Below are 19,116 nucleotides of genomic sequence, written 5' to 3' on the forward strand. Positions count from 1 at the left end.
GTGGCAGGCAGAGGGAGAGGGAGAAGCAGGCTCCCCGCAGAGCAGGGGAGCCTGATTTGGGACTCGATCCCAGGACTCTGGGATCATGACCTGAGCTGAAGGCAGAGGCTTTAACCCACTGAGCCACCCAGGTGTCCTTTTAAAACTCTTTTATTTTTATTTATTTGACAGAGAGAGAGAGAGAGAGATCATAAGCAGGCAGAAAGGCAGGCAGAGAGAAGGGGAAGCAGGCTCCCCACTGAGCAGAGAGCCAGATGCGGGGCTCAATCAGGACCCTGGGATCATGACCCGAGCTGAAGGTAGAGGTCTGAGCTCACCTCGGAGCGCCTGAGCCACCCAGGCACCCTGAAAGCAATATTCTGTGTATTGACAGTATTAATAACCATACCTTGAAATAGCATATTATACTATAGTTCTACAGGATGTTTCCTCTGGGGCAAAGAGACTAACCTACATATAAAAACTTTGTTACTATTTTCTTACCATTGCAAGTGAATGCCCAATTATGTGAAAATTAAAATGTAATTAAGTAACAAAATACATATGACTACTTTAGAGGCTTTCAAATTTAAAGAGAGAACAATGAAAAGATTCCTCAAACACAAAAGGTTTTTTAAGCACTTTCAATTCCAAATTTTCTATAGTAGGACGGAGTAAACACTCCATTTAGAATAATATAGATCTTTACCTTTCCAGCCCTTAATACCTTATCTGTAAAATAAAACAAGTGCCTACCCAAAGATCACTTAAGGTTAAAATAGGCACATCTGAAAAATCATTTGAATGATGCTCTGTACAAATGCATGATAGTATGTATAATTAAATCATACTAAAAGGAAAACATTATCTGGGTTGTTTCAAATACTGAAACAGACCAGTATTGTATAAAGCACTCTTGGTCAATGCTATAACAATGTTGCTTAAATATGGTAACCTGGGGTTACCTGGCTGGCTTAGTTCAAAGAGCATGTGACTCGATCTCAGGGTCATGGATTTAAGCACCATGTTGGGTGTAGATTACTAAAAAAATAAAACTAAATCGGGACGCCTGGGTGGCTCAGTTGGTTGAGCAGCTGCCTTCGGCTCAGGTCATGATCCCAGTGTCCTGGGATCGAGTCCCACATCGGGCTCCTTGGGAGCCTGCTTCTTCCTCTGCCTCTGCCTGCCATTCTGTCTGCCTGTGCTTGCTCTCTCCCCCTCTGATAAATAAATAAAATCTTAAAAAAAAAAGTTTAAAAATAAAACTAAATCATATCAAATCAAATGAAGTTGTTAGTCTGTCTAGCATTTACCAAAGAAGATAATCTCATATCTAGGGTGTTTCTGGACACAACTGATCCTTCTCAAATTCATAATCTTAGCTTCACCATGGCTATGTCCTTATTCCCATTTCTTCATTAAAGCTGCTCAGACTAGTATCACTTGCTATGACATCTTTGTTTATTCTCTTTTCACGACTTAGACATAGTTTTTTCAAAAGCTCTGATGTGACAAATGTTATCTCCTCTTTTCTCTTTGGTATTTTCGTTGCTCTATCTTGTTTCCTTGTTATGTAATTTTTTTTAAAGGTTTTTTTTTTTTTTTTAAAGATTTTATTTATTTATTTGACAGACAGAGATCACCAAGTAAGCAGAGAGGCAGGCAGAGAGAGAGGAGGAAGCAGGCTCCCCGCTGAGCAGAGAGCCCGATGTGGGGCTTGATCCCAGGACCCTGGGATCATGACCTGAGCAGAAGGCAGAGGCTTTAACCTGCTGAGCCACCCAGGCGCCCCCTTGTTATGTAATTTTGTTCCAAAGAATTCTCGGTCCTTCTCTTTTGCGGGATTTTAACTTCCAGCCTTAGAGGTATGACTGACAAACATGAAGGTCCTAATTCTCAATTTATTTTTTCATACAATGCAGAAGCCAGGATTTGGGTAAATATAGCAAACTGAATTGCATATCCATCGCACAAAATTTACGATTTTCATAAATTATGTGCCATGAAGAAGAGTTCCTATTTAAATTGTAACAAACAGAAAAGAATATGACCAAGTGCACTCTTTCTGGATTAAGCTGCTATTTTATGTAATGTGTGTACTATAGTACTATAGTCTTTTTCTAAATAATGTGTGTGCTATGATACAAATTTGATTGAAGGCACCTGGATAGACATCTTAATGAGTCTCACACCTCTAGGAGTAAAAAAACAAAAAGAGAGACTCTTTCTTTAATGCCCTCCAAATCCAAATTGCAAAGGATGTTAAATTGATGAAAATACATAACAGAGGACTTCATTATCTAGATATACTTCTAAGTGATACTAATATATTTGATTTTTCACTTCCTGTCCTATTTAATGACTATAACCTTCTTAAAAGTACAATTCTTAACATATAATCCAAACATATTAAGAAACAGAACTAAGTTCTATTTATGTCCAAGTCAATTCAATAAATTCAGTTTACATTCATCATGGCAATTAATCATTTCAAAAAGAGAGAAGACAATAAGATGTTTTGTAAGTAATAGAAAACAGAAGTGGTTAAGAAAAACTCATATACTATTGGTACTTTATAATTTTTGTTTCCTGGTGGTTTGTTTGGAATTTTTGTTGGGGAGGGGAAAAAGTATGTCTTGACTTTTATTATCAATGACTTATGGATAAGAGCTTCTACAAAAGAACCACAAAAATAACAGTAATTATAAAATAACTGAGGAGGATGAAGTACTCTTTGTTCCTTAATTAAAACAGAATTGCAATTATTTTCCTTTGAAATTATACCATGATGATTGCTGTTAAGACTTTAACTCCTGAAAAATTATTATCTAATTTAATAAAGTATCTACAAGTTTCTTCTTTAAACAATTTCTAGGAAGCCAGAATACTAGAGTATTACTTGAAAAGAGATACTTGATACATATAATCTCTCAAGGCAGTTCACTAGATAAGATTAAAAATTCTCTTAGATATTTTTCTACTTCATTTATAGAACTCCACCAAAGGTCCCTAGGAAACTTTAGAACACTGTGATAAAATGAGAATACATGCCAAATGCTTCAAAAAAGTAGAGGTAGAAAACAGGTGTTACTATAAAATGTGATAATACGGTTAAGTTATTTGTTCATATGAAACAAAAGCCTTCACAGAACTTCTTGAAATTGACTAGTGATACAGAATTTGAGTCTCTCTCCTCTTTCTTTCCTCAGCTATATTCAACAAATGGAAAGTATGGAATTTCAAAGTTATCTAGTTTTTAAAAATACGTCATTTAACGTATTTGTTCTCTGCAGCAGAAGCCCTCATCAGCCTGAATCTCTTTTCTGTAGTAAAAAAATGAAATAAAATTTATCAAACTTTATAATGTTTCCCTTAAAATCTCGAATTCACTATTTGTTTTCTAATATACATTTTGCCTGAAATATTGGCTATCACTACAATAACTTAATAAAACAGGCTGAAAGACATTTACTTTAAAAATAAGCGTATTTTGTAAGCCACTACACTTTACAGCAGGCAGCTCAGAAATGATCATAAATGTGAAAATTTCAAAATCTGTTTGATCTTTATACAATTATATATTTTAATTTCTATGTTATACACATGTGAATATATATGTATATATAAAATACATAGAATCAGATTTGAAAATGAACAAAAGCTAGGTCTTTACAGGAAGTCTTTTTTAAAACTCACACTGTGGAAAACCCTTTAAACATTAAACAATTTTAATAAAAGTTTCTGTACAATACTACACAGTTTTATTTACACATAGAAAATGTAAAAGGAGTACTGTTTAAAATTATAGAACTCCTTAATATTTAATGGCAGGTAAATCTCAGGTAAAATTAAAAACATTCCATCACAAATATTTTCAAGCAATAAATATGTATTCATAAATAGTGTAAATCTGTGTCAGGATTAGAAACAAAAATCACAAATCTGAAGTTTATTCCTTATACTATGTGCAATCCATTATCTTTGTGTCTTTGCTATTAGGCTAGGAGTTTTTCTTAACATTTATTTTGGAAATTAGAAGTGTAATCACTATAGCCTCAAACAACAGACAAAAATATAAAATGATAAACAAAACAAAACAAAATAAAACCCCCAAAAGCTTTGTCATCTAATTTTTTACATAAAAAAAAGTTGATTAAAGATTTGAATTCATTAAACATCTTAACAAGTGACTGGCCAGCTATAACAGTAATTTTTCCTCACAAAAATTCTGAAAGGGAAAACTATAGAGGAAAACTAATTTAGCTTTCCAGAAATACAGAAATATAGAAAAAGGTTATCTTCAAGTCAGTAGTCTGACATTGCCACATACTGTCAGATATCATAAAACATGCCATTATGAATAGTTACAGCTGGATCAACTTTGTGAGAGTCCTGGAGTAGAGGCAGTGTTCTCCTACATCCAGTTGGTTGACACTCTATTCTTGGAAGGTTGCATAGACATAGCTTTTAATTAGCAGTCTTATGAACAGTTACAAAACCAGTGGAGCAAGACTTTCCTGATGAGCAGAAAAGGTGTCATTTAATATTCATGGTCTAGTATCAAGAGGATGTTGGCAATGAAGGAGCCTAAAATTAAAAATAAGGTATGTTAACTGTTTTTGCATATTAATCCTTAATACGGTTCTTAGCTTAGGACTATCAACATACAGCCTATTGATGATATGAGTTAGAAAGCAACATCAAATCCCCACAAAGCTCAACAGTATGCTAAATAGTACGCTCAGAGTTCTGAATTATTACCCCGTTTTTCTGGGGTTCAAAATTTAGTTAAAAAAAAAAAACCCAAAATAAAAAACACAATGGAACATTCAGACCTATTTTTTTAGACTGCTGAAAGAGTAGTGTGGAAAATAATTTGAAAAATCAATTAAAATTTGGGTAGTGGCTTATGAACAATTCTCTGGTAGAGTACATATTTCACATATTTGTCATAATTTTTTTCTTTTTCAAGTAATTCTGAGAACAATTTAATTAAAAATATCTGAATCTAGATTTCAAAGTTTTGAAGAAAAGGCAGGGAAAAATGCCAACAGTTCATGACTAAATGTTTCCAATCCTACTGCCTCTCAAAGCCAGAAGTAAATGGTATCTCAACATGTCCTTGAAATCATAAAAATGGCATTTAAAATAATATGAATTTAGTTTTTCCACACCTTATATATCATTAAACCAAGAAACATAAATATTTCCAAGAGTTTAGCACATAAATAAGCAACAGGTTTTAAAAAAATGCAGTGACCTCTGAAAACACGAGTACATTAAAAAAATAATGATTTCCTTATAGAGCGTCCATACAGAATTAAGTAACCCATCTTTTATCAGTGAAATAAAATAACATAGACTATCACAATATTATAAAAGAAACAAATATTTTCAAATGTAATTATTGTGATTATTATTTAGGCCATTCTTACTGAAAAGAAAAAATAGTAATGTGTATTAACTGCATGTGGATAAAGGGCTTTAAAGTATAAGGAAAACACAAATATTTTCTTATTATGCTATATCTACTGAGCCAAGAGAAAATTTAAATATCTTATTAATTTATATTTATCAGATACCAAAAACAAACACTGCTGCTTCAAAAACCCAGCTAACTATGTACTCACATATTGAATTCACTTACTAATGTAAACTGGTCATAGACTTGTATCAGGTCCTCCATTTTGTATTGTTCTAGCACCACAAAATTATCCAGAGTTTCACTTGTTTTTTGTGCACAGTCTTGGCAATGTACTATGTAAGTCTTTTGAGAATTGCTTTCATTAGTGACAAAAAGAAGATCAAAAACCTCCACCTATTTTAATAAAAGAGAAAAAAAAAGCACTGAATGGAGAGTTGTATTGATTGCACCACTATAATGTGACCATGGAGTTCTACTTTACATGAAATTATGGACAGTGATTTTTGTAAATGGAAGTATGTTAAAAAAAAATTACACACCCTCATAGTTGTATGTTTGATATATCAGGTTTACTTGTACCACAAAAATGAGAGCCATAATATGTATTTAGAGACCGATCCAAGGGAATCAAATACTGATTAAAACTTGTAAAGTTTAATACTCAGTTAGATAAAGGTCCCCTTATTTTTATTTTACCCAAAATATCAGTATAAGTAATCAGGTAAAAGTAATGATTCTTCTTACTTCTCTATAATAGCATCCATAGTGTTCTATTTATTTTTTTTCAAAATTATAATTTTTTTTATTATTATGTTCAAATAGCATCAGTACATCATTAGTTTTTGAATTAGTTCATTAGTTGTTCTGTGTTTAGATACTTCTCTCCTTTCACAGATTGGCTCCATAAAAGTGGTGACTATGTTTTATTCAAATTTGGACCTTAAGAGCATGTATCATAAATATTTAATGAAAGCTAATAATAAAAGGAAAAATAAAATCATTGAAATATACATATTCAGGGGTGCCTGGGTGGCTCAGTTGGCTGGGCAGCTGCTTTTAGCCTGGGTAGTGATCCTGAAGTCCCAGGACTGAGTCCCCTGTTGGGCTCCCTGCTCAGTAGGAAGTCTGCTTTTCCCTCTGACCTCTCCCCTCTCATGCTCCCTCATTCTCACTCCCTCAAATAAATGAATAAATAAAATCCTAAAAAAAAGGGAAAAGAAAAGAAAAGAAAAATATATATCAGATTGTTTTCTTTTTTCCCCCAAAGTAGGCTGCACACCAAGCAGCGAGCTCAATGTGGGGCTTGAACTGAAGACCCAGAGTTCATGACCTGAGTTGAGAGCAACAGTCATGTGGTTAACTGACTAAAGCCAACCAAGTAACCCCATTAACTGGTTATTTTTAGCTGACTGATGAGTAACAAGTGGTCACTTGTAAGGCCTGTGTATTAAAGAAAATAAGTACAGGCAGCATATTCATGAGTATTATGCCAGAAGATAGTTAAGAACCTCTTTAATATAGAAACCATAATGATTTGTAAAGCTCCAGCAGAATTGGGGATAAAAGCTGCAACACTTCTGTTTCCAAATACTCTGAAGATTATATGGTTTTTTTTTTTTTTTTAAGATTTTATTTATTTATCTGTCAGAGAGAGAGGGAGAGCGAGCGAGCACAGGCAGAGAGGCAGGCAGAGGCAGAGGGAGAAGCAGGCTCCCTGCTGAGCAAGGAGCCCGATGTGGGACTTGATCCCAGGACGCTGGGATCATGACCTGAGCCAAAGGCAGCTGCTTAACCAACTGAGCCACCTAGGCATCCCTGAAGATTATATGTTTAACTGAAGTATGACACCTAACCTGAAAGAATCTGACAGATCTTTTAAGAACATATTTTGATGAGATTACTCAATATTAAAATAGCTAAGGGATATAGTCCGTTTACCCCGGTATCACACAATTTCAAGATTTAGTTCAGATTTTCAATTTCCTATCCAAGTGGGTTCTTTAACCACTGCTTGATTTTAGTGACAAAAACTTACCAACTAAAACGTATTAGAACAGGACTGTTAGAATGTCAGTTTCTAAGGTGTTTTATTACTATTCATAAATAACATAATTTACGAAACTTAAAAATTTGGGATTCCTGAACTTGTCATCATTCCCCATGTGATCAACTACCCTCCTGACCTAAACACTTTTAAACTCCTTTCTTTTTATATTCCTAAAATGAAAGACTAGCTTAATTAAACCCTTGTTAAACCCTCAAGACCATTCCAATATTCTCCAAACTGACACCTTTGCCTTCTACCTGATTCTAATAAAACATACATCTCCACTTAGTGCCTTGCTTGAAACTTCTATGGCTTCAATGACATTATAGTTAAGATCAAATTCCTTAAACCCATCTCCTCTTACAGTCCTTAGGAGTCAAATTTTAAAACAGCCTGTAAATTCTAAACCAATAAGAACAATTATTTTCCATGTGGCACCTGAGTGGCTCAGTGTGTTGGGCCTCTGCCTTTGGCTCAGGTCATGATCCCAGGGTCCTGGGATCGAGCCCCATGTCAGGTTCTCTGCTCAGCAGGGAGCCTGCTTCCCTTCCTCCTCTCTCTCTGCCTGCCTCTCTGCCTACTTGTGATTTCTGTCAAATAAATAAAATCTTAAAAAAAAAAAAGAGCAATTACTTTCTTCATTGTTTCTATAACAGTCCATACATGTCCAGCTTCATATTCATCACTTTTATATGCATCTTAATTTGTTATTTACATTCTGTCTCCAAGTAGAAGTAAGCTCCTCTCCAGGAAGTAACAAACTTTTATTTCTATACTTTATGGAAACCTCGGTCACAGGGAAAAATCAACAACTATATTAATAAATGGCATTATGACTGATATTTCTGGATCTACACTGAAATAGTTAAGTTTGCTGGCATTTGTATACTTATTGTAGATTATTGTTAGTATCTTGGATTATTGCTAAAAATCCAAGATAATTGTGAACTGGTAAGGAAATACTACACGAATGCTTCTGTAGGTATTACTTCTGAATTAAGTTAAATGAAATATTATACTGTCAAATGAAAATTTAATATAATTGTTTATCAAAAAATGCATTATATAAAAGTATAGGTAAATCTGTAATTTAAAAGACACCCCCAAACTAGAGATTCTACAATAAAACAACTGTCAGCAAGAGCAGTTACCTCACAAATGCTACAATAATGTGCCGGTTCATCATTTGTCCGCCCATGCCATATAACTTCTTTTCCTGCTGTAATAAGAGCTTCTCTCAGTGTCTGACATTGCTTTAGAATTTTTAGAAGGCAGTACCTATTGTGGAGAAAATTATTTATGACAACATTTTAATATTGAATATTTGTAGTATATAAGATATACCATCTGTGTATAAATGAGTATCTTGATTCTACAGTTTATTGATGTGGTAGATTTCTTTTGTCAATTTTTCACATATAACATGCCTTAACACAATGGTAATACTAAAGCACAAAGAGTACCTGAATACAAAAATACAATGACCTTAATCTACAAAACACTCATCTCTTGTTCAAAAATATGATCTTAATTTTTGCTCTGATTTGGGTAAACAGAGAGAACTTGCCAAAGAAGTAAATTTATAATAGAATCAAGTTCTTCATCTCTGAAATCAGTCTGAATTCCATGCTGGAACTTCACCAAAGTAGAAAGCTGTAGATTTAGATATTAAAGAACATAAAATCAGCTTAAACTATAGTGCCAAAGGATAAAAAGAATATTATTGGTTCAAACTTTTTATAAGGGTATAAAAAGAAAGAAAGTATATGTGCATTTGGGGGTGACAAAGGGAGGGAATTCCAAGGAGACTCCGAAGTGAGCATGGAACCTAACATAGGGTTTAATCAATCACATGACCCATGAGATCATGACATGAGCTGAAACAGTCAGAGGCTTAGTTGACTAAGCCACCTTGGTGCCCATATTTTAACAACCTTCTTAAAAAATACTTTGTACTTGGGGCGCCTGGGTGGCTCCGCTGGTTAAGTGGCTGCCTTTAGCTTGGGTCATGATCCCAGGATCCTGGGATTGAGCCACACATCAGGCTCCCTGCTTGGCAGAGAGCCTGCTTCTCCCTTTCCTTCTTTATGCCACTCTGCCAACTTGCGCTGACAAATGAATAAATAAAATCTTAAAAAAAAGCCCAATTTATACTTTTCTTACGTTCATACTTATAGTCAATTCTCATAAATAGTGATAATTTTTCTATCTTTTGCTATCATTGCTCAGAAATATCTGCTAACATTCCCATGAATTAAGTGCCTCAACTTCCCCTTTGAAGGCAGAGTTGTACTAGATGATCCATATGGTACACTTTAGCTCTCAAATTATTCTAAAAATCACAACTACCCATGATCAGTTTAATAAAAGTGATGTTAATAACTACATTTGTGAACAGTATAACCCATTGGGATAAGGTCCAAACCAACTGCAGTTAACAGACTGAACTGCTAATGACTTAGAATTTGGATCAGTTATTATAAATACTTAGGTAATTATTTGAAAGAATTGAATATTATCAATATCTAAAACTAACCTCTTTCAGTGTTTACAATGCTTCTACTCTTTCTTTCCCATTAAAGTGCAGGACTCATGAGAACAAAGGCTTTTTCTATTTTATTAAATGCAATAAGACTGCCTGGTACAGAGAAAATGCTTAATAAATACATGATTCTTAAGCGAGTAATTAAGTATTACAGTATGATAGGATCATCATATTTAATTTCTCTTAATTTCTATTTCTGTATCAGGTTAAAATTCTGTATCAAAACTTACACAAATAAGCCTGGGGTAAGATGATTTTAAGAATGTATTAAGTTATTAACTTCTTTAAAAACAAAATGAGCATAGGGCGCCTGGGTGGCTCAGTGGGTTAAGCCGCTGCCTTCAGCTCAGGTCATGATCTCAGGGTCCTGGGATCGAGTCCCGCATCGGGCTCTCTGCTCAGCGGGGAGCCTGCTTCCTCCTCTCTCTGCCTGCCTCTCTGCCTACTTGTGATCTCTCTCTGTCAAATAAATAAATAAAATCTTTAAAAAAAAAAAAAAAACCAAAATGAGCATAATAATTTCAAGTCTAAAACTGCATGAAAAATTCTTTTTTTTTTTTTTTTAAAGATTTTTTATTTATTTATTTGACAGAGAGAAATCACAAGTAGATGGAGAGGCAGGCAGAGAGAGAGAGAGAGGAGGAAGCAGGCTCCCCGCTGAGCAGAGAGCCCGATGCGGGACTCGATCCCAGGACCCTGAGATCATGACCTGAGCCGAAGGCAGCGGCTTAACCCACTGAGCCACCCAGGCGCCCCTGCATGAAAAATTCTTAAGTATCATAGAAACAGTAACACTTTCAGTTTACCTTTAGAAATTTTTCAAGTTAAAATAACTCTGAACAAAACTCTGCCTTACTAGATTTATATTTCAAAACAAGGAAAGCTTTGTGGTATATGTATGTATGTTGAAGAAAGTGCAAGAGGAGACAAAAAGTAAAAATCCAATTTGAAACACTATATACTAGATGTACAGCATTCACTGATGTCTTCGGCCTACTCCTCTCCAATGTGATTTCACTGCTGAAATAATGTCTGAAACCTTGTAAATTTTTACTTGCAGATGCAACAATGCTTATGAACTCTGCAATATGTCAGGTAGGAAAATAAAATGTCAGTAAGAGGAGCATTCATAAACACTTATTATCAGAGATTAGTTTACATACTTGCACTACTTAAGTCCAGTGCCAAGAGGCTTTATTATCAATCTCTTCAAAATGAGGAAAAAATGGAGCACAGAAAGACAAAATTTTCTTATGATGTTATCTTCTCTATGCGCTCTTTACTTTCTGCCTATGACTCTCCCTCACTTCTCTCTTACAAAAATGAGATTCTAAGAGCTAGGGAATCACATTTTGTTTCCTCAAATCCTTACCAGCACTATTAGGAAAATAGTATTATTCTTTAAGAATTCTACTTTTTACTTTAAAAATAAACTTTGATTTCCAAAGTACTGGCTATTTTGGCAACTGGATTATAGTTTTTACTATCTGACTTTATAGTTAGTTTCAAAGTCCCACATAAAAAGGCAGTCTAATATGAAGAGATACATACAGCCTGGTTTGCTAGGAGTGAACGAACAAGAAGGAGCAGTTCTCCTGCAATCACAAGTACAGAATTACCTGCCCAGAGAGCAGAATCTTAAGAACTGACACTAGGTTAACATCATCTATATAATGAATAACCAAATTGTGGTTACTTCCTGGTATGTTCTCTCCATCACTGAAATTTTTAGTCTTTCTAACGTTCAGAAAGCCATGGGAACATAGAATAAGGACAACAACATATAGGTAGAGGGACTTACAGGTTTAAAAAAAAAAAAATCAGTAAGAATCTAATTGTAGAGGCACCTGGATGGCTGAGTTGGTTAAGCATCTGTTTTCAGCTCAGATCATAATCCCAGGGTCCTGGGATTGAGCCTGAGTGGTACTTCTCCCTCTCCCTCTGCTGCTCGCTCTCAGACAAACAAAAAAAAAAAAAAATATATATATATATATATATATATATATCTAACTTTAAAAAGGGGGCAGTGAGCATAAATAGAAAAAAAAGATATTTAAGAAAAGATCTCAAGAAAGATAAAAATTAACAATCAAGACTTTAAAAACTGTATTGGCACTCTCTAGGTATTAATCTGAAGAGAACTTTTCAATATATAGAATGGTTAAAAAATATCAGCTGATTATTGCTTCTTGCTTGGTTTTAATAAATTTATATTATGAATTCAATTTGAAAAATAGGAACAAGTAAGAAATGAAATAGACATATTGTGGTCCTTAATACCAGAACAGAAACACCTAAAAAAAATCCCAAACAAACCAAAAAAACCAGAGGACTGAGGCATAAAGTCACAAACTACAGTAAACACTTTTGGAATGTTCGACTTTGAAAAGAATAGGAAAAAAGGGAGAAGATGGAAAATGGCTTTGATGACTTATTGAATTTAGGGAAATGATAAAAAATAACCTCAGAAACTAAAAAAGCAGCATCCTGATTTTTGTGAACTGACTTATTTCAGGGCACAGACTTTGTTTTTGTTTTTTGGATAAAAGACTACATAAAGGGACACCTGGGTGGCTCAGTGGGTTAAGCCTCTGCCTTCAGCTCAGGTCATGATTTCAGGGTCCTGGGATCAAGCCCTGCATTGGGCTCTCTGCTCAGCGGAAAACCTGCTCCCCCAACTCTCTGCCTACTTGTGATATCTATCAAATAAATAAGTAAAACTTCAAAAAAAAATTACTCAATAAATAAAGTATGTATCATTTGACACAATATACTAAATTCTTAAATTCAGTTAAAATAATTTACTATTGCTAAGCTGAACTTCAGTTTCTAAGTTTGAAAATTCTTTTGGCATGACTACCAAATCAAACATAATGGATAGATGAGGCTCAAGAAAACGCAAAAAGTCTTATCAATATGCAGAGAATACAGCTCCAAGTAACATATTTCAAGTATCTTAAAAGACCAATCACAAAATACACAGAGTGAAGAGCTCTCTTAACTTCCAATAAATTATTTAAAACTAAAACCAAAAGGAAGGCAACTTCACTTTGGGAAATACATTTAAAAAGTTAAGAATAAACACCTCATAACTTTATTTTAAGCTTTAAAGTGCACATATAATAACATCTAATGACACACTAACGAATTAAAAGTAGGTCAGAGAATTATAGTTAGTTATCCAAGGACGATATACACTCAATTTAAACAATTCCAATCTTGAATAGTGAAAAATCACAACAGTATGTATCTATTGGTGTGATACCGATGTGAAAGCACATTATTTATATTTCTTTTAAAAAAATATTTGGGGAGCAGTCAAAATGGCAGAGGAGTAGCAGGCTGAGATGACATCAGGTTGAAAGAGTTCAGTTAGTTATCAAACCATTCCGAACACCTATAAATCCAATAGGAGATGGAAGAGAAGAAAAGCAGCTGTTCTAGGAATGGAAAATCGACCACTTTCCGAGAGGTAGGATGACAGGGAAGTGAAGCGACGGTAAAAAAAAAACCACAGGGGTAGGGGCCAGCTACCAGTAAGCTGCAGAGCAACAGAGCACAAAATCAGAACTTTTAAAAGTCTGCACCACTGAGGGGCATCACTCCAGAGGCTAAGTGGAGGTGGAGCTCTCTCATGGGGACAGTGTGGTCTCAGGTCCTGTGGGGTTACAGAAGGATCGGGGGTGTCTGAGTGTAGCACACCTTGCAGGTATTAGAGCAGGGAAGCCGGCTACAGAGACGGAGCCAAGGAGTGAGCTCTCAGTTTGTGGTTACCTTAAACTGTGATCTGTGGCACAGTGAAGCAAATGCATTTTGAGCAGGGACTCCACAAGGGGCAGATCTGGGGAGAACCCCCTGGAAGAGCAGAGTGGTAGCAATCTTCTGGGTATATAGACTCCAAACAGGGCTGTGTGCCAGAGACAAAAAAGCTCAGTCACAGGCCCTGTGAGCTTAGAGTGTAGCCGGAGACCAGGGAGACTAGGGATTGAGCACTTTTCTCTGAGGGTGAACTGAGGAGTGGGACTCAAGCTCTCAGCTCATGAGACTGGGAGCCCACCATTTCCATTCCCGTCCTCCCTGGAAACCACTCAGGGAACAAAAGCTCCCTAGAGTACCTGAACGATTACTTAGCCCCTGGCAAGGGCAGTGCAATTTCGCCTCTGGCAAAGACACTTGAGAATCAAGGCCACAGGCCCCTCCCTCAGATCAGTAAGAATATCCAGAAAAGACCAAGGAGAACAGCAGAAAACAGCGGAATTCTGGAGGAGGGGAAAGCAAGCAAAGCATGGAATTCATGGTTTTCTCCCCATGATTCTTTAGTCTTGCGAAAGTTAGATTTTTAAAAATTTTGTATTTTTCTTATTTTAGTTTTTAAACTTTTATTCTTTTTCTCTTTTAACATTTTAAAGTGGTTTATCATAACACTTTTCTTAAAAATAAATCTTCATTATTATACTCCTATTTTATCTTTCATTGTATTTAACTTTATTTTTTGTATACATATAAGGTTTTTTCCTTCTAAAAAATTTTGGGATACAACTTCTTCTAACAGATCAAAAGGGCTTTCTTTGTTCTAGTCTCCAGCCTGAGCAAATTCTCTCCATGTTCTTATTCTTTCTTTTCCCAACAACTTATCATATCAATTCCTTTTTAGAAAATTTTAAATATTTTCATCTTTACAGTCATATTCCATTCCTTCATCGTGTTTACTCTTATTTTTGCATATATATATGTGTGTGTGTGTAGTTTTTCTTTCTTTAAAATTTTGGGAGACAATTTCTTCTAAGAGACCGAAATACACCCCAAATCAAGTGGATGGCTCTGTTCTATTAAGCAGTCTAATATGCATGCATGTATGTATGCATGTATGGTGTGAGTATGTGTGTGTGTGTGTGTGTGTGTGTATGTATGTGTGTGTGTATATATATATATATATATATATATATTTCTTTTTAAATTAAAAAAAAACACACCTTTTTTTTTTTTTTTTTAAACTTTTTACCACCCTTCTTCTCCCAATTTGGGGTCTCTTCTGATTTGGTTAACAAATATTTCTCTGAGGTCTTTGCCATCCTTTTAGTATTTTATTCTCTTGTTCACATAGATATTTTTAAAATATTTTATTTATTTATTGACAGACATAAGATCACAAGTAGGCAGAGAGGCAGGCAGAGAGAGAGGGGGAGGCAGGTTCCCTGCCAAGCAGAGAGCCTGATGTGGGGCTCAATGCCAGGACCCTGGGATCATGACCGGAGCTGAAGTCAGAGGCTTAAACCACTGAACCACCCCAGGTGCCCCTCGTTCATATATTCTTATCTGGATAAAATGACAAGGTGAAAAAACCACACACACAAAAAGAACAAGATGTAGTACCAAGGGCTAGGGACCTAATCAATATGGATATTCTAGAGTTCAGAATGGTAATTCTCAAGGTGCTAGCAGGGCTTGAAAAAGGCATGGAAGATATTAGAGGAAACCCTGTCTAGAGAAGTAAAAGTCCTTTCTGGTGAAATAAAAGAACTAAAACCTGAAAATAAAAATAGTAAAATAATAAATTGAAATAAAAGAACTAAAACCAAGCTGGAATAAAAAAAGCTATTAATGCAGTGCAATAAAAAAAAAAAAAAATGGAGGCTCTTACTGCTAAGATAAATGAAGCAGAAGACAGAATTAGTGATATAGAAGACCAAATGACAGAGAATAAAGAGGCTGAGCAAAAGAGAGACAACTACTGGACCATGAGAGGAGAATTCAAGAGATAAGTGATACCATATGATGAAACAATATTAGAATAACTGGGATCCAGAAGAAGGAGTGAGAGGGGCAGAAGGTATCTTGAAGAGAATTATTATAGAGAATTTCCCTAATATGGTAAAGGGAACAAACATCAAAATCCAGGAGGCAAAGAGAACACCCCTCAAAATCAGTAAGAACAGATTCATATCCTGTCATCTAACAGTAAAACTTACATGTCTTAGTGACAAAGAGAAAATCCTGAAAGCAGTCTGGGACAAAAAGTCTGTAACATACAATGGTAAAAATATTGGACTGGAAGCAGACTTATCCACAGAGACCTGGCAGGCCAGAAAGAACTGGCATGATATATTCAGAGCATTCAATAGAAAAACATGCAGCCAAGAATACTATATCCAATTAGGCTAACACTTAAAATACAAGGAAAGATAAAAAGATTCCAGGACAAACAAAAACTAAAAGAATTTGTAAACAATAAACCAGCTCTACAGGAAATATTGAAAGGGATCCTCTAAGCAAAAAGAGAGCCTAAAAGTAGTAGACCAGAAAGGAACAGAGACAATATACAGTAAATGTCACATTATAGGCAATACAATGGCACTAAATTCATATCTCTCAATAGTTTACTCTGAATGTAAATGGGCTAAATGCCCCAATGAAAAGACACATGGTATCAGAAGGGATAAAAAAGCAAAAAGCCCATCAATATGCTGTTTATAAGAAATTCATTTTAGACCCAAAGACACCTCCAGATTTAATAAAGTGAGGGAGTGGAAAACAATTTACCATGCTAATGGACATCAGAAGAAAGCTGGGGTGGCAATCCTTATATCAGATAAATTAGATTTTAAGCCCAAGACTACAATAAGATACGAGGAAGGACACTATATCATACTCAAAGGGCCTGCACAACAAGATCTAATAATTTTAAATATCTATGCCCCTAACACGGGAGCAGCCAACTATATAAACCACTTAATAACAAAATCAAAGAAACACATCAACAATTAATACAATAATAGTAGGATACTTTAACACTCCCCCCACCCTGCCCGCTCACTGATATGGACAGATCATCCAAGCAAAAGACCAGCGAGGAAACAAAGGCTTTAAATGATTCATTGGACCAGATGAGCATCACAGATATACTTAGAACATTCCATCCCAAAACAACAGAATACACATTCTTCTCTAGTGCTCATGGACATTCTCGAGAATAGATCACATCCCTGGGTCACAAATGAGGTCTCAGCTGGTACCAAAAGACTGGGATCACTCCCTGCATATTTTCAGACCACAATGCTCTGAAGATAGATCTCAATCACAAGAGCAAATTTGGAAAGAACTCAAATTCATGGAGGCTAAAGAGCATCCTACAAAAGAATGAATGGGTCAACCAGGAAATTAAAGAATTGAAAAAAATCATGAAAGCGAATGAGAATGAAAACACGACTATTCAACATCTTCGGGATGTAGCAAAGGCAGTCTTGAGGAAAGTACATAGCCACACAAGCCTTTCTCAAGAAACAAGAAAGGTCTCAAGTACACAACCTAACCCTACACCTAAAGGAGCTGGAGAAAGAATAGCAAAGAAAGCCTAACCCAGCAGGAGAAGAGAAATAAAGAGCAGAGCACAAATCAATGAAATAGAAACCAAACAAACAAAAAAATAGAACAACTCCCGGGCCTGGATGGCTCAGTGGGTTAAGCCTCTGCCTTCGGCTCGGGTCGTGATCTCAGGGTCCTGGGATTGAGTCCCAAATCAGGCTCTCTGATTAGCAGGGAGCCTGCTTCTTCCTCTCTCTCTCTCTGCCTGCATCTCTGCCTACTTCTAACCTCTCTCTGTCAAATAAATAAATAAAATCTTAAAAAAAAAAAACAAACTCTCAATGAAACTAGGAGTTGGTTCTTTGAAAGAATTAATAAGATTGATAACCCTGTGGCCATACTTATCAAAAATAAAAGAGAAAGGAGCCAAATTAATAAAATCATGAATTAAAAAGGAGAGATCACAACCAACACCAAAGAAATACAAACAATTATAAGAACATATTATGAGCAACAATATGCCAGCAAATTTGACAAGAAAAGTGATGCATTCCTGGAGACATATTAAAGTATCACAACTGAACCAGGAAGAAATAGAAAACCTGAACAGAACAGTAAGGAGGTATGAGCAGTCATCAAAAATCTCCCAACAGGGGCGCCTGGGTGGCTCAGTGGTTAAGCCTCTGCCTTTGGCTCAGGTCATGATCGCAGGGTCCTGGGATCGAGTCCCACATCCGGCTCTCTGCTCAGCAGGGAGCCTGCTTCCTCCTCTCTCTCTGCCTGCCTCTCTGTCTACTTGTAATCTCTCTCTGTCAAATAAATAAATAAAATCTTTAAAAAAAAAAAAAAAATCTCCCAACAAACAAGAGTCCAGGGCCAGACAGATTCCAAGGGGATTCTACCAAACAGTTAAAGAAGAATTAATTCCTATTCTCCTGAAACTGTTCCAAAGAAGAGTAGTGGAAGGAAAAATTCCAACCTCATTTTATGAGGCCATCATTACCTTGATCCTAAAACCAGACAAAGACCCCATTTAAAGGGAATTACAGACGAATACCTTGATGAACACAGATGTGCTCACTGTGTCAAACAAATCTTAAAAAAAAAAAGAAAAAAAAAAAAACCCAAAACTTGAAAATTTGGTATTTTTTACTTCCAAATTAAAAATTCTTCTCATTAGCAGCTGCTGCTACTGAAATTTTTAGCCAAATGTTTCTATGTTCTTCAACTATTATAAATGAGCAAAGAAAGCTTAAGCAGAAAGACACAAGAGCTTTTAGTTTCAGTCTGATTCCACAAGAAATGTGATTAATTTGTAACATAAAAGGTGTATGAAATAAAGTCCTATAGCTAATTTAAGTTCAAAGAGAAATTAAAAGACTTCAATTATTGCAATGTATCTTCAGTATTCAGGATAGAATCTTCTAAGTTCCCTGCATCCTAAAATGACAGATAAAAATCAACATAACAAATATACCCACTACCCATCGTTTTCCTTGTTGCCATTTGAGGAGATAATATTGAGAATATGAAGTACAATATGAGTAAAAATTGGGGTCTTCTGGGTGAAATGCTAAACTATAGAAATCTAAAAACACACTAAATGGTAATTCAGACAAATGTCTTTCTAGAATAAAATGTATGGATACTAAACTTGAAGAAACTACAGAGAAATATCAAGCATGTTATAGACTACTTTAAGAAAGAATAGAGGGGCATCTGGGTGGCTCAGTCAGTTAAATCCGACTTTGGCTCAGGTCTTGATCTCAGGGACCTAGGACAGGCTCCCTGCTTGGAGGGCAGTTCTCTTAAGCTATG

At 35.5% G+C, this 19,116-nt stretch overlaps 1 protein-coding gene across 5 annotated transcripts in view; it reads right to left on the reverse strand.

The window, feature by feature from the left end:
- Positions 1-1,862: 1,862 nt before the first annotated feature.
- Positions 1,863-19,116, reverse strand: part of LOC132008037 (histone demethylase UTY-like) — a 192,547-nt gene continuing 175,293 nt past the window's right edge. For all 5 annotated transcript variants that reach the window (XM_059386438.1, XM_059386437.1, XM_059386436.1 and 2 more), the window contains 3 exons: positions 8,603-8,729; positions 5,627-5,797; positions 1,863-4,566 (listed from right to left, as the gene is read on the reverse strand). In XM_059386438.1, coding sequence (XP_059242421.1) covers positions 4,540-4,566; positions 5,627-5,797; positions 8,603-8,729 — 325 coding nt within the window. In that variant the 3' untranslated portion in view covers positions 1,863-4,539. The remainder of the gene's footprint in view (positions 4,567-5,626; positions 5,798-8,602; positions 8,730-19,116) is intronic.

Source organism: Mustela nigripes, unplaced genomic scaffold (assembly GCF_022355385.1).
Source record: "Mustela nigripes isolate SB6536 unplaced genomic scaffold, MUSNIG.SB6536 HiC_scaffold_20, whole genome shotgun sequence".
Taxonomy (NCBI): Eukaryota; Metazoa; Chordata; class Mammalia; order Carnivora; family Mustelidae; genus Mustela; species Mustela nigripes.